The 14932-nt window shown below is 63.7% G+C and overlaps 1 protein-coding gene across 2 annotated transcripts; it reads right to left on the minus strand.

Moving 5' to 3' along the window:
- Nucleotides 1-233: 233 nt before the first annotated feature.
- Nucleotides 234-13263, minus strand: LOC145714308 (putative GTP-binding protein 6). 2 transcript variants are annotated; one of them, XM_081793720.1, is made up of 10 exons: nt 12880-13263; nt 7408-7545; nt 6772-6842; nt 6082-6149; nt 5003-5161; nt 4749-4828; nt 3161-3369; nt 1448-1596; nt 938-1090; nt 234-600 (listed from the first exon to the last, which is right to left on the minus strand). In XM_081793720.1, exons 1-10 carry the CDS (start codon nt 13226-13228, stop codon nt 465-467), a joined length of 1512 nt encoding a protein of 503 aa, XP_081649846.1. In that variant the 5' UTR covers nt 13229-13263; the 3' UTR covers nt 234-464. The 2 variants fall into 2 exon arrangements, with proteins under 2 accessions (XP_081649846.1, XP_081649845.1); XM_081793719.1 differs by lacking the exon at nt 4749-4828 and adding an exon at nt 6491-6621 and having other exon boundaries at nt 12880-13260.
- Between the last annotated feature and the right edge of the window lie 1669 nt (nt 13264-14932).

Genomic DNA, 14932 nt, shown 5'->3' on the forward strand with positions numbered 1-14932 from the left:
CCTCTGCCCCGTCCCCTTGTTTCTCCTCGACCTGTGTGTGCCCGCAGAGGCCTCAGGGTCGTCGGGAGACAGTCCTCATTGCCGGGACGCTGCGGTGGGGAACAGGGAGGTCTGGCAGCCCCGAGTCTATGGGGACCAGCACCCGGGAAGCCCCAAGTGGCTCCTCCCACCCCCGCCACACTGGCAGGACCGTGTGCCTGGCGGCCGGCCCTTGGAAGACTCAGCAAGGCTGGTTTACAGACACAAGAGCAGAGCTTTTAATATCCTGTAGCTGGAACAGCGTGGAAGGCAACCCGCGCTCAGGTCACAAGCACGTCCCCGCGGAGTCCCCCTGAGACCTGACCTTTGACTTCTGGGCGCAGTGGGGCGGCCACCAGCCTTTCGGGCCCAGCAGGGAGCAAGGCGCCTGAGGGGGCGGGCAGGACGCCCCGCGGCGGTGCTGAGGCCACACAGCCTCCGCTCCCTCACTGGCTGGCTGACTCCGGGAAGAGCTTCCGGAACTTGCTGTAGGCAGAGCTGCTGATGACGACCCTGACGTCGGCCGCCCCGGCCTCGGGGATCACGTCCACGTCCTGCACCGTCGCCTCCTGGTGCAGCCAGCTGAGGAAGTGAGCAAGGGACACGTCTGTGAGGCGGGCGAGGACCCCAAAGGGCTATGTTCCCAGGAACTGGTCCCAGGCAGAGCGCCGTCCCACAGAACGCTACCCCTGGAGCCCTGTCCCCCCACCGCACACCGCCTTGCCGTCACTGGTGGGGGACCTACTGGCAACGAACTCCCCCGCCCGGCCGCATGCCTGTCAGCTCAAGGAGGCCGCTTGCCCCGCAGGCCAAGTCATCAACCCAGGCTCGCTGCAGGCGCGTCAGACACCCCGCACCTGCCCCGCGTGCTGGTGCTCCGCCCGGCCCTTCGTACACCTGCTTGGCCAGCCCCACGCACCTCAGCTGTGCCCCCGCCAGCCGGACTCGGAGCGTGAGGACCTGTCTCCCTGTGGCTCTCAGGACGGCGTCCTCCAGCCGGGCTCTCAGCTCCGGGAGCCCGTGACCCAGGAGGGCGGACACGGCCACGGCCTGGGATCCTGACGGGCTGTACCTGCGTCGGGGCGGCGGGCAGACCCCACTCAGCCCGGGGAACACCGAGCGCGGGTCCCCAAGAAGCACCCCCCGCCCCCGCCCACGGGGCCTGAACTGTGACTGTGTCAGACGGTCCCAGGAGAGGACGCGGCCCCGCTGGACAGGGACACGGGGACGGAGAAGACCATAAGGCTGCGGTGACACATCCGGGACAAGGGCGCTGGGACCGCCCCTTTCCCTCCCGGGACCAGCAGGGGGCGCTCCGCGGAAAGCCGTGGGGCAGGCGGCGAGGGGCGGCCACAGGTCACCTGGCCGCGTCACCAGTACCTGCGGGAATGAGGTCCGGGCGGAGGCGGGCAGGCCGGGGTCCACTCACCCGGGCACCAGGTCGACCTTGTTATGAACTTCCAGCACGGAGTCCAGCAGCGGGGCGGGCAGACGCAGGCCCCGCAGGGCGGCCAGGACGGTGGCTTTCTGCAGCTCCGTCTCGGGGTGGCTCACGTCTCTCACGTGCACGACCAGATCCTGGGGAGCAGACGGGCCCCGTGCTGGGGACGGGGTTCCGGGGGCTCACCGGAGGACCCGCGCCGGCCGCACGGTGGGGTGGGGTGGGAGCGGAAGCCGGCCCGGCCCCCTGGCGGTCCCCTGCCCGGGTCGCGGTGGGAGGCTCCCCGAGACCAGAGCGGGCCCGGGGCCCACCCAGTGCTCCCTGCTCGGGGGTCCAGCCCCGGCCAGGCCGCCGCCCTCCACGTGGCCGGGGGCCCTGGGCGGCTCCCGCACCAAAGGCAGCAGGCACGCACCTTCGGGCTCAGGTAGGCCCCCGACCCCCACCGGGTGCCTTGTTAATCATCCGCGGAACCCTGAGTCGGCGTTACTCCAAATTTTAAAGGACGCCTCTTCCTATGTTTAAGTATCTTTACAGGTAGGTGACCGATGCACAATTGGGAAAACGCAGGCATCTGACTGGTGCAGCCGTTTTGGCTGGGGTCATGACCTCACGGTTGGTGGGTTCAAGCCCCACCTCGGGCTCCGGCCGACAGCGTGGAGCCCGCTTGGGATCCTCTCTCTCTCCCTCTTTCCCAAGATAAATGAAAAAGAATTTGGAAAATGCAGCAAGAAGAAAGAGCTGCCTGTAATTCCGCCCCTGGGAACAGGCACCGCCCACATTCCAGAATGTTCACTTCCGGGTTTTAGACGCGCTTAAAATTAAAAAAAAAAAAAAATGTTTTACTTCAGAAACGTTCCAGATTTTCTGGAAATATGGCAGCGTGGGCACGTGGCCCTCACCTTGCTGCCGCAGCCAACGTTAGTCATGGTGTGTGCCACAAGCCGGGGTGACCCCGGGGCGCACTTGTGACGACCCTCAAGGCTCTGTCCCGAGTCACTGGCCTGTCCTTTTCCGTCCTGGACACCACCCAGGACACTTGTCACATTGCCGGTCACCTGTCCTTGGCCCCTCTGAGCCCCGACCACGTTGAGCACCGTGCGGGCATTTTGTGGGACGCCCTGTAGCTGAGGTCGGCCTGGTTCATTCTCCTGTCTACACCACGGTTCGGGGTTTGGGGGCAAGACCACAGAGAGCGTGCCCCGAGTCCCCGCGGCCACAGCTGCTCACACAGGTGACCTGAGGGCTGAGGGGCAGGCGCCTGGTCGCCCTGGACAGCGGCTCCACCTCCTGCGAATTAGTCTTCAAAGGGGTCACCGGACAGGGCTCAGTCTCAGGGTGGCTTAGGCGCCACCTTCCTGAGGGGGTGTGTGTCCGGAGACCTGGCCCCCGGGTTGTGTCGTGTGAGGGGACCCGGCCCCCGGGTTGTGTCGTGTGTGAGGGGACCCGGCCCCCACGCTGTGTCACGTCTGAGGGACTTCGCCCCCACGTTGTACTGTGCATGAGGGAATCCTGCCCCCAAGTTGTGTCATGTATGAGGGGACCTGCTACCCAGGGTTATGTCGTGTGTGAAGGTACCAGATCCCTATGTTGCGTCACGTGTGAGGGGACCCGGTCCCCAAGGCTGTGTCGTGTGAGGGGACCGGGCCCCAGGTTACACAGCTGTGTTAGGTAATTTGGCCCCTGGGATCATCCCACACTCACTGAATGAGCCACGTCTCCCAGGGTGGCGGAGAAGGACTCGATCAGGCTGTGGGGCAGCTGGGAGAGGAAGCCGACGGTGTCCATGTAGATGACGGCCATGCGGGAGGGCAGCCACCCCGCGTGGGCTGTGACGTCCAGTGTCGCGAACAGCCGATCCTGGGGCCGGATGGCGTCGTCACCCGTCAGGGCCTTGATCAGCGTGGTTTTTCCTGGAAGGTGGGCCACAGGGGACGCGCTGTGTGAGAGGCCCCCTCACCACACGTGTCCCACCTTGGCCGCAGTCGAACCCACGTGCATCTGGCCGAGGCGGCGGCCACGCGTCGTGAGGTCTCTGAGCTCCTAGTCTCCGCCCTGTGTGGTCAGAGAACCTGGCGTTCTCCGTCACGCTTGCGGCCCAGAGGGCCAGGGCCCAGGGTACGAGTGCCCGTATGCAGGACGGCGGTGGTGCGGACGGGGTGGTGACGGCCGAGGGGGTGAGGGCACCCGTGCACACGAGGATAGTACAGACCCGGCGGTCACGTTTGTACATGTGTGTTGTCTGTGAGGTGGGCTGGGTGCCTGTGTAGACAGAGTGCCGGTGGTGGAGTTGAGGTATAAGGCGGACGGGATGTCGGTGTAGACGGAGTGATGATGGAGTGGGGCGGGTACAGCGTGTGTGGCATAGGCTGGGCGTCTGTGTAGACGGGGTGGTGGTGAAATCGGTGTGTGTGTGGGGGGGGGGGTGGACGGGGGTGACAGCGTTAATGGAGTGTGGCGGTGTAGACAGGCAGGAGCTGTGTGTGTCTGCGATGGCCCCAGAGGACGTCCCCTCCACTCAGCCTTCCTGCCAGAATGCGCCCGTGTGTGCGCCCGGCCCCCGTGTTCGGGGCCACGCCAGCACCACGCCAGCTCGTGGGCGTTACTGGTGGCCACTGGCTTCAGCCCGCCCCACAGGTGAATGAGGAGATGACCCGGGAGGGCGGCCCCACCTGGACACACAGGTGCCCTCACCGCACAGGTCCCGGGGCACGGACTCCTCTGTGCTGGTGAGCCTCGGGCCGCGGGCGTAACCTAGCAGTGCTGAGTTCGGTTGCCTGGGCGGAGCTCCGGAAGCGCGGTGCTGACGCCGCCGTGCGGGCGCACTCGCCGTGTCCCACAAGGTGAGAGCCTGTATCTACCCAAGCGGGATTCTCTGCAGCTGCGGTGCCCCCGCACTTTCCGTTCCAGGTTTTGTGGGGAGTTCCCTCCCTCCTTGAGGACAGGGAGCTGGTGGCGTGAGGCTGGTGGGGACCTCACGCTGGCAGGGGGCTGGACCTCGCGCAGCCCGGCACCCGCAGGCGGACCGGACCCCGACGGTGAGGAAGTCGCACCTGCCGTTGTCTCCCTTTACCGAGCACAGCCGTGAGCTCAGGGCTTCGGGATGAAGGAGACCCGAGGTTCCGTGTCCTGCAGACGATCGCGCTGAGCGCACACGTTAAGCTAAACCACGAGCCCTGTGGTGAGGTCCTACTGCGCACAGTCTGAACCGCTTTTATCCTTCTACGGGCCTGCCCACCATGCATGGTCTTAACACCGTCACCCTTCTGTCTCCCTCTGAGTCTCAACACACCTGTAAGAGAGGGGAGTGCAGTCTGCTGTCCAGCACTCGATGACCACGCTGCTGACCTGACGGGGCACCCGCCCTGGGCCCTGCAAGTGCCCCGGGCACATGAGCCACGCTTTCCACCTGTTCTCATCATCCGTCGGCCCTCTGAATCCCAGGGCCTTGTTGCGTTTGCGAGCGGTTTCTCCCCAAATGCACTAGCAGGGTGGTGGGGGGACGGTGGACCCCCCCCCCCCAGGAGCCCCCAGAACTTCTCTCACCGCAGTTTGTGTATCCCACCATGGAGACCACAGGAAACTCCCGCCGTCTGCGCTGCCTTCCCAGGAGACGCCTTTTCTCCCGAAGTCTGTCCAGGGCCTTCCGAATCTTCAGCTCCTCGTCCTTCAGCAGGCGCCGTTGCACCTGCACGAGCGATTCTCCTACACACACCCAACACGGCGAGTCGGTGAGCACACTCACAAAGACGTAAGAGCAGAGTGAGCCACGCGGGTCCCTGTGTGCGTTGTGGACAGGCATTCTGCCGCTGGGACCCCCCGCCCCCCGCCGGCCTGCTCTTCCACACTGCCCCAGCACCTTCCTGTCTGACAGATGGCTTCACCCAGTGGAGGGTGGCCTCGCCTCCGGACTTCTGCCCTCTGAGGTCACCTGGGCTCCCCTTTATTTGGGAGTAAGGGAGAGCCTCACAAGGACAGCCCCCATGATATCCAGAGCCACCTGAGCGGTGCCCCAAAGACACATCTACATCCTGACCCCTGGGACCTGTGAACGGGAACTCATTTTGGAATATGGTCTGGGCGCATGTAACTGGACAGTGATCTGAGGGGGTCATCCTGGATCAGTGTGCCCTAAATCCAAAGACAAACGTCTGCATAACAGAAGAGAAGACAGAGGAGAAGCCGTGTGAAGACGTGAAGACCCATGTGGGACGGACGCAGCCACGAGCCCAGGGACGCCTGGAGCCCCAGAAGCTGCAAGAGGCAGGAAGGACCCTCCCCTGGAGCCTCTGGAGGGAGCACAGCCCTGCCCACTTGGGTCTCAGTGGCTCTGCCCTCCCCCGACCCGATCTCAGCGGCCCTGCCCCCACCCCACCCCCCAGATCTCAGACTTCTGGTCTCCAGAGCTGAGAGAGTAGATTCCTGAGGTTTTAAGGCTCTGGCTTGTGGTCCTTCATTGCAGCCACCCCAGCAGACCACGTAGATATCCTAGTTTGTGTGAATGGGACCATGTACGGGGTCACATGCAGCCCCACTGGGATCTTTCAGCGCTGCTGTCCCCTTCCTAAGGGTGGCTGCCGTGGCATACCCCCTTCTGAGCACGCGGTGACAAGACCTCACGTTACCTGACCCCATGATGTAGCGTGAGCCTCCTCCCCGTCCATCCAGGCGGGTGGTGCTGCTCAGGTGGGACCTGCCGTGGAAAGGGGGCGTCTCAGTAGACAGGGTGAGACGTCCGTGCCCATCTAGGGGGAGCGCACCAGGTGACAGCACACAGACGCGAGGGTGAGATGAGAACTCTGGGTGGAGAGAGCGAGGCAGGGGGCCGTTCCTCCTGCCTGGATCTTCACCGTCACCGAAGGGGGGGCCCCACAGCAGGGTGACCTGTCCGGGTAGGCACGCTGCTTGGACAGGAGCCTGACAGGCCTCGTCCGGGAGGGCACGGCCAGCCCTGCCTTCCGTCTTCACCGCACCCCAGGCAAAGGGTCGGACACGCGACTACGCGAGCCGCGAGAGCTGGGGTGTGCCCCGAACCTGAGAAGGGGGAGCTCAGCCAGCGCCACCTGCAGCCGGGCCTCCTTCGTCCGGGCGTTGCAGCGGAAAATGGAAAGAACAACGGTGAATCGGTCAAACACCTGCACGCCCCAGGCGGCCTCGAGTTCTTTCTGGAAACGGAGGGAGGGAGTGAGGGCATCTGCAGCGGTGTCTCGGGTGAAGGGGGCCGCTGAGATGGCGTTGGCGATCCCGGGGCCTCCTCCGTCCGACCCCATTCCCTCGGCCCGGGGCGTGGGAAGCGCCCTGAGACTCCCGCGTACCTTGGTGGGCGGGGCCATCCTCTCCACATTCAGAAAGACCGCGGTGATTTCTGGCAACGCTCTGATTTTCTCTGAGGAAAAGAGAAGGTTCGGTCGGACGTCAGGGCTCCATGGGGTCTGTCGTGGGGCCGACCCTGGGCTCAGGCTGGCTGTGGTCACCGGGTACCCCTCGACTCCCTGAGTGCGTATGTGGGAAGTCGGGTGTGTGAGGCAGGGGAGGGGAGGACCGGGGTCCCTTCGGGGGTCGTGGGTCTTGCACACGCAGGTGACACGACCCCACGGGGTCTGAATGGCTCCATGACCTGCGGTGACAGAGCCGGGCGGTGAGCACCCCCTCGGCGTATCCGCAGGGCTCGCCGCGCTCAAGTGTGACACCCCCGGGGGTCCCTGGAAGGCAGGGTTCACACACAGCACCCTGTCTGCGGGGAGGGCCGGGCTGGGGTCCCGGGGCCGGTTTCCACCGGACTCTGAATTGCCCCGACGGCCCCACTGGGCACAGTTCAGGTTGCGATCGGGGCACGGAGGCGTTTTGGACGTCTGATCCAAGTTCCCGTGAGGACGCCTCTACTCGGCCCAGACGGCGAGAGCCCCACCGTTCCTGCTCCAGGAGGAAGAGAGCCAAGGAGCAGGGCCCACCTGTCAGGTGCCGCAGGGTCCCTCTGCCGAACGTGACCTTCCCGTCGGGTGTTCTGGCGGGCACCACCATCCTTTCCACCACCGACCAGCGGTCCAGCGTGTGGACCAGAGATTCCGCCTCCGCCACCTGCCGGTCAGCTTCGGGGAGACACAGGGCCAGGGTGAGGGACACACCCCTGCGAGGTCGGCCCCGGGGCCCCGGGCTCCCCAGCTCGGATGGCTGCCCGCACGGCGGCACAGAGGTCCGGACGCGGCACCCAGGGAGGCACCTGTTCCGAAACACAGCTGTGTGCCTCCAGGCCCAGACCGTTGCAGCCTCCGCTCGCGCTGGACGCCGGGGGCTGGGCAGATAACGGGACGTGGGCTCGGTGAGGCCCCCGCGGTCTGTCGTGACCCAGTGGACAGCGGGTCTCGTGACGGAGCCCAGGAACTGGCTCCCTTCGTTGCCTGCAGGGTGGGCTGTGAGCCCCCGCTCAGGCAGGGAGTGGGGCGCTGGTGCCGGTGGGTCCTGGGGCTTGGAGTCCTGACTGCTGCCGACAGGGCCGAGGGGGGCTCAGGGCTCTGTGACACGGAGGCCAGCGTGCTGGGCCCCACCCCTGTGAGCCTTGTACTAAGCGCCCGCTGTGCCCCAGCGCGGTCCGCCCTCTCCCGGCGGCCGCCTTGGAGCACAGTGTCCTCAGGTTCCCCTGAGGGACCTCGCTGGTCCTCCTCACCTCCGCCCCTCTGGGTGGGGCCCCCCGACTCGCCTCCTTAACCGTCACACGTGGGGCATCGGCAACCCCCACAGACGCGGTCTTTCCTGACCTCCGTGGGGGGCCACGTCCCCACTCAACCGTGGATCACCCTGCAGCTTCCCACAACCCCCCTGGCGGTCCTGCTCCTGTGGCCACTCCCACAGCCACCGGCCTGGGGGTCTGGTCGAAGTGCCACGTGGGACCCCCGACGCTAATGCTCGGGGATCCACCAGGTGGGGATGAAACCTCAGGACACTTGTGTATTCACACTTCACATGCACGGGCTCACTCACAACTGGGCCCTGCTCGCAGGACAAGGGAGGTTCCCCCACCCCTCACCTCCACACCCCTGCACCACACCTCCCCACCCCTGCCCCACACCTCCCTATCCTGCCCCATACATCCCCTCCCCATACCTCGCCACCCCCTCCCCACACCTCCCCTCCCCTACACCTCCCCTCCCCTACACCTCCCCTCCCCATACCTCCCCACCCCTGCCACATACCTCTTCACTCCACACCTCCACCCTGCCCCACACCTCCCCTCCCTTGCCCACCCCTGCCCCACACCTCCTCAGCCCCCACCCCACACCTCCCCTCCCCTGACCCACATCTCAGCACCCCTCCCCTCCCCCCTCCACTCCCCTCCCCTTCCCACCCCTGCCCCACACCTCCCCACCCCTGCCCCACATCTCCCCTCTCCTGCCCCACACCTCCCCACCCCTGCCCCACACCTCACCTCCTCTGCCCCATCCCTCCCCTCCCCGCCCCATACCTCCCTACCCTGCCCCACACCTCCCCACCCCCTCCCCACCACTGCCCCACCCCTCCCCTCTCTTGCCCACCCCTGCCCCACCCCTCCCCTCCCTTGCCCACCCCTGCCCCACCCCTCCCCTCCCTTGCCCACCCCTGCCCCACCCCTCCCCTCCCTTGCCCACCCCTGCCCCACCCCTCCCCTCCCCACGCCTCCCCTCCCCCACACCTCCCCACCCCTGCCCCACATCTCCCCTCTCCTGCCCCACATCTCCCCACCCCTGCTCACCCCTGCCCCACACCTCACCTCCTCTGCCCCACACCTCCCCACCCCTGCCCCACCCCTCCCCTCCCCTTCCTCACACCTCTGTACCCCTGTGCCACACCTCCCCACCCCTGCCCCACACCTCCCCTGCCCCATACCTCCCCACCCCTGTGCCACACCTCCCCAGCCCCTGCCCCACACCTCCCCTCCCCGCCCCACACCTCCCCTCCCCTGCCTCACACCTCAGCACCACACCACTGAAGACCAATTAACACCACTTCCTTGTACCCCATCTATCACATCCGGCCATTAGGAGAAAATTACAGGGTATACTGACAGGTGACAAACGTGATGTAAAGACACAGAGCAGCGTCAGAGCCAGTGGAATATGGCAGGAATGCTGGAATTATCGGACCAGGAACTTACAACAACTATGAGTCATATGCTAAGGGCTCTGACAGATAAAGGAGCCTGCATGCAAGGACAGATGGGCAACGTAAGCAGACAGATGGAAATTTGAAGAAAGAGCCAAACAGAAATGCTGGCTGTCACAAACACTCCAACGGAAAGGAAGAATCCGCTGATGGGCTTATGAGTGGGCTGGGCAAAGCCAAGAAATGAATCTCTAAGCTTGAAGACAGGACTAGAGTCGTGATGAAGAAATTCCGACTGCGAACGACGTAGAGAAACTGAGAAGTCAAGCCACAGACTAGAAGAAAATATTTGTAAAAAACATCTGAGAAAGGGCTGTTATCCAGAAGAACTCTTAAAACTTAGCAGTAAAAGAAGAACTTGAGGGGTGCCTGAGGGCTCAGTCGGTCAAGCATCCGACTTCGGCTCAGGTCATGATCTCGCGGTTCATGAGTTCGAGCCCCATGTCGGGCTCTGCGCTGACAGCTTAGAGCCCGGAATCTGCTTCGGATTCTGTCTCTCTCTCTCCCTCTGCCCTTGCCCTGCTGACACTCTGTCTCTGTCTCTCAAAAAGTGAATAAACATTAAAAAATGTATTTTAAGGGGCCCCTGGGTGGCTCAGTGGGTCGAGCGTCCGACTTCGGCTCAGGTCGTGATCTCGCGGTTCGTGAATTCGAGCCCCATGTCGGGCTCTGTGCTGAGAGCTCAGAGCCTGGAGCCTGCTTTGGATTCTGTGTGTCTCTCTCTCTGCCCCTTCGCCGCTCATGCTCTGTCTCTCTCTGTCTCTCAAAGATGAATAAACGTTTAAAAAAAAAATTTAAAAGAAAGAACTTGATCAAAAGCTGGGCCAAACGGGACGCCTCAGTGGCTCGGTCGGTTGAGGGTCTGACTTCGGCTCAGGTCACAATCTTACGGTTTGTGAGATCGAGCTCTGCACGGGGCTGTCAGTGGGAGCTGGCTTGGGACCCTCTGCCCCCTCTCTCTTCACCTCTCCTGCTCACGCTCTCTGAGAAATAAACATTAAAAAATTTCATAATAAAAATATAAAAAAACAAAAGCTGGGCCGAAGACCTAACACACACCTGACCACAGAAGCTGGGGAGAGACGCTCTGTACCATATGCGGTCGTGGAAATGAATGCACGTTACCTCGAGAGCCACGCACACCTGTGAGGCTGGCCCAGACGCAGAACGCGGACAACACCTGACACTGGTGACACGGCTGCAGCAAGAACCCTCCTTCGTCGCTGATGGGACCCCAAAGTGGTGCAGCCGCTGGCAAAGCAGTTTGGTGCTTTCTTATAAAACCAAATGTGCTCTTACCAGAGGGTCCAGCAGAATGCTCCCTGGTATTTACCCGAGTGAACAGAAACTTAGGTCCACACAAAGCTGCACGTGGATGTTTACAGCAGCTTGGAAGCACCCTTGATGTCCCTCAGCAGGTGGATGAATGAATACACTGGGGGCCATCCAGACAATAGGGTCTTAGCACCACCAGAAACAAATGAGCTGTATGGCCACAGAAACTCACACAGGAGCCTTAGATGCATGCGATTGAGCGACAGGAGCCGGTCTGAAAAGGCCGCGTGGTGGATGGTTCTAACCCTATGACGTTCTGGAAAAGGCAGAACGAGGCACATAGTAAAAACATCTGCAGTTGCCAGGAAGGGGGTGGGGTGAAGCATGAACAGGAGGGGCAGTGAAACCCTCTCCAGAATCCTGTAATGATGGATCCGTGATGTTGCACATGGTCCAGACCCACAGAGCGTGAAACACCGAGAGTGAATCATACTGAAAACCGCGGACTCTGGGTGATTCCGTGTTCACGTAGGTTCCTGGATCGTAACACGTGTCCTGCTCTGGTGGGGATGCTGGTAACACACGAGGCTAACCAGGTGGGACAGGAGGTACAGGGAACCCTCTGTACTGTCTTCTCAAGTTTCCTGTGCAACTAACACTACTCTAAAAGGCTTTAAAAGAGAAAACAAGGAACATAGCACTGAGATGGAATGTTCTTGAACAGGAAAGTTCACAGGAACAGAGAGCAGATTCGTGGCTGTGAGGGACCGGATGGGGATGCGATGCAAAGTGGCTGGGATTAAGGGGACAGGGCCTCCTTCTGCGGTGATATGAACCACACAGAAGGGCTGGCTGCAATGTGCTAAATGCTACTGAACTGTGCCCAGCAGAAGGCTAATTGTACGAATGACATGTTAATAAAGGTCTAAGGGGAAGAGGGGAATTAAAAGAACCCACTGTATCAAGTCACCCTCCTGCTCAATGCAGAGTACTTGTGACAACCCCAGCGCTTACAGCCCACATCAGTGTGTGTTAGACACCCAGGGACTCCACTGTAAGTGCCCCCACCTCCCCACAGCCCCCCAGCCAGCCTGCCGGGGGTCGCAGGCCGTGCTCCCTGGAGGACCCCTCTCTGGAGACTGTCCTCACACCTCTGTGCCTGCCCCTTCCCGCTGTGGGCTCTGGTCTTCCCAGGCCATCCAGGACCGCTCTGCTGAGACCCTCGAACCACGTTCTCGCCCACCCGCAGCACGTGGGCCCAGGAGGTGGCTCTCTGCCGTGAGTGCGTGCTGTGCCCCGAGCCTCCAGCTAACTGGCTGTTAGTGACTGGGGGGGACGATGGCGGTCCCAGGCAGCTGCCCTCGAGAGGGCAGGCAGACAAGGGTTTGCGGTTCCGGGTATAAAGTGCATGCACGATGACCATCTTCTTGCGCAATCTTTAGTATTCAGTGGTTACATACATGAAAATGCTGCACAGTAAGGTACTTAAGGATCCGTCTCACACACACACGAACACACACAGACGGGGCACGCTGGCTCTAGACTTTTGCTAGATTCTTTACAGGAAAGAACGGGTAGGACACAACACACGCTGCAGGGGAGAGGAGGGCTTAACCAGGGAGCAGGCAGAGAGGGGACAGGGCCAGGCAGCAGGGGGCTGGGGCTGCCTCCAGCAGGTTTAGGGAGATGGGTGGGGGCGTTTCAGTGCTGCGCTTGGCGCCCCGCCCCCTCAGCCCCAGTCCTCCGAGTCTCCGCCCCCGACGCCCCGCCCCTCCCAATCTCCGCCCCGAGAGCGCCTGCCCGGAGCTGTGGACTTGGAAGCCCCGCCCATCCCAATCTCCGCCCCCAGTCAGTCCCGAAAACCCCGCCCCCCTAGCCTCCACTCCCGAGTTCAAGTGCCTACAGCCACGCCCCCCCCACTGAGCTCCAACCCGATTCTCCCGAGGCTCCGCCCCCTGGAAGCCCCGCCTCTCAGAGTCCCCGGCCCCGCCCACGGCGCAGTTCCTGCGCACCTCGGGTCAGCTGCGGCTTCCCGGGTCCCCACTTGACCTCAGGGTGAACCAGGCACACGCGCTGGGTCCCCACCGGCAGCAAAGGGTCCCTCCTCAGCAGCTCCTCCTCCTCTTCTTCCTCGTCCTCGGCATCTTCCGGTTCCTCCACCTCTCCCGTTCGGCTTCTCGGGCCATCAGCCGGTGGGCCCCGTCCTCCGCCCCCTCGCCCCTTGAGGTCCCCGGGGTCGAAGGCGGCGAACGCGCGCTCGGGGCAGACCAGCAGCGGCGGCGCGGGTCTCGGAGCCCGGCGGCCGAGAACCACGCGAGGCAGCCAGGCCGCCGGGCGGAGGGCGGCCCGCAGGGCCCACATCCTGCGCCGGCCGGCACGCTATGGGGCGGGGCCTCGGGGGGGGGCGTGTTCCCATGCGAACTCCCCATTGGCCGCCGGACGTCACGTGCTCGCCGTCGCTTGATTGGCGCGAGCGGTCCCGGGCTGGCAAAGCTTGGGACTCCGCCGCCGGGGGCTAGCTTCGCTTCGGCGGAGCCTGCTCGGGGCGGATGCCCGCGCCGGGTAGTGCCGCCAGCGGGGCAGGCGCAGGCATCCGACCCTGGGCGGGCGCTTCCCCACACCCGTCTCTCTCCGGCTTCCGAGCGGGATCTTCCCGCAGATCCGACTGGTCTGGTCCTGGGGGCCTGAGTGCCCCCGCAGAGGTCCCACATCCTGCGAGGGGGTCCGAGGCTGCACCGGGGGTGGGGGTGCCTCCACATCCTGCCTTGGGGGTCCGAGTGAGGCCGCGGGGGTCCCACATCCTGCCTTGGGGGTCCGAGTGCCGTCTCGGGGGTCCACATCCAGCCTTGGGGATAGGAGTGCTCCCTCGGGGGTCCCACATCCTGCTTTGGGGGTCCGAGTGAGGCCGCAGGGGTCCCACATCATGACTTGGGGCTCTGAGTGCTCCCCCAGGGTTCCCACACCCTACCTTAGGGGTGTGAAGGCTTCCCCTGGCGGGGGGGGGGTCCCACATCCTGCCCTGGGGGGTCTGAGTGCTCCTCCAGGTTTCCCACATCTTGCCTTGGGGGTCTGAGACCTTTTCGGGGGTCCAGAATTCTGCCTTGCGGGTCTAGTACTGCCCTGGGGGGGGGGTCCCACATCCTGCCTTGGGAGTCTGAGCCCATCCCGGGGGTCCTACATCCCGCCTTGGGGGTCTGAGCCCATCTCGGGGGTCCCACATCCTGCCTTGTGGGTCTGAGCCCATCTCGGGGGTCCCACATCCTGCCTTGTGGGTCTGAGCCCATCTCGGGGGTCCCACATCCTGCCTTGTGGGTCTGAGCCCATCTCGGGGGGCCTGAACTCTGCCTTGCAGGTCTAGTACTGCCCTAGGGGGTCATACATCCTGTCTTGTGGGTCCAAACCCGACCCTAGGGTCCCACATCTTGCCTTGGGGTCTGAGTGCTCCCCAGGTTCCCACATCCTGTCATGGGGGTCTAAGTGCAGCCGTGCGGGTCCCAATCCTGCCTTGCGGGTCAGAGTGGTCCCTCGGGGGTCCCACATTATGACTTGGGGGTCAGACTGCTCCCTCAGGGGCCCCACATTCTGTCCTGGGGTCTGAGTGCTTCCCCATGGGGGATCCCACATCGTGCCTTGGGGGTCTTAGTGCTGCCCCAGAAGGGGGTCCCACATCCTGCCTTGGGGGTCTAGGTGCTCCCACAGGGTCCCACATTCTGCCTTGGGGGTCTGAGTGCTGACCCGGGGGGGGTCCCACATCCAGTCTTGGGGGTCCCGAGTGCAGCCATGGGGGTCCCAATCCTGCCTTGGGGGTCTGAGTGCTGCCCCAGGGGGGGGTTTCACTTCCAGCCTTGGGGGTCGAAGTCCTCCCTCAGGGGTCCCACATCCTGCCTTGGGGGTCCAAGTGCTCCCCCAGGGCCCCACATCCTGCCTTGGGGGTCCCACATCCAGCCTTGGGGGTCAAAGTGCTCCCCCAGGGTCCCACATCCTGTCTTGGGGGTCTAAGTGCAGCCGTATGGGTCCCCATCCTGCCTTGCGGGTTAGAGTGCTCCCTTGGGAGTCCCACGTCAT

Source organism: Panthera onca, chromosome X, assembly GCF_046562875.1.
Source record: "Panthera onca isolate mPanOnc1 chromosome X, mPanOnc1 haplotype 2, whole genome shotgun sequence".
NCBI classification, from domain to species: Eukaryota; Metazoa; Chordata; class Mammalia; order Carnivora; family Felidae; genus Panthera; species Panthera onca.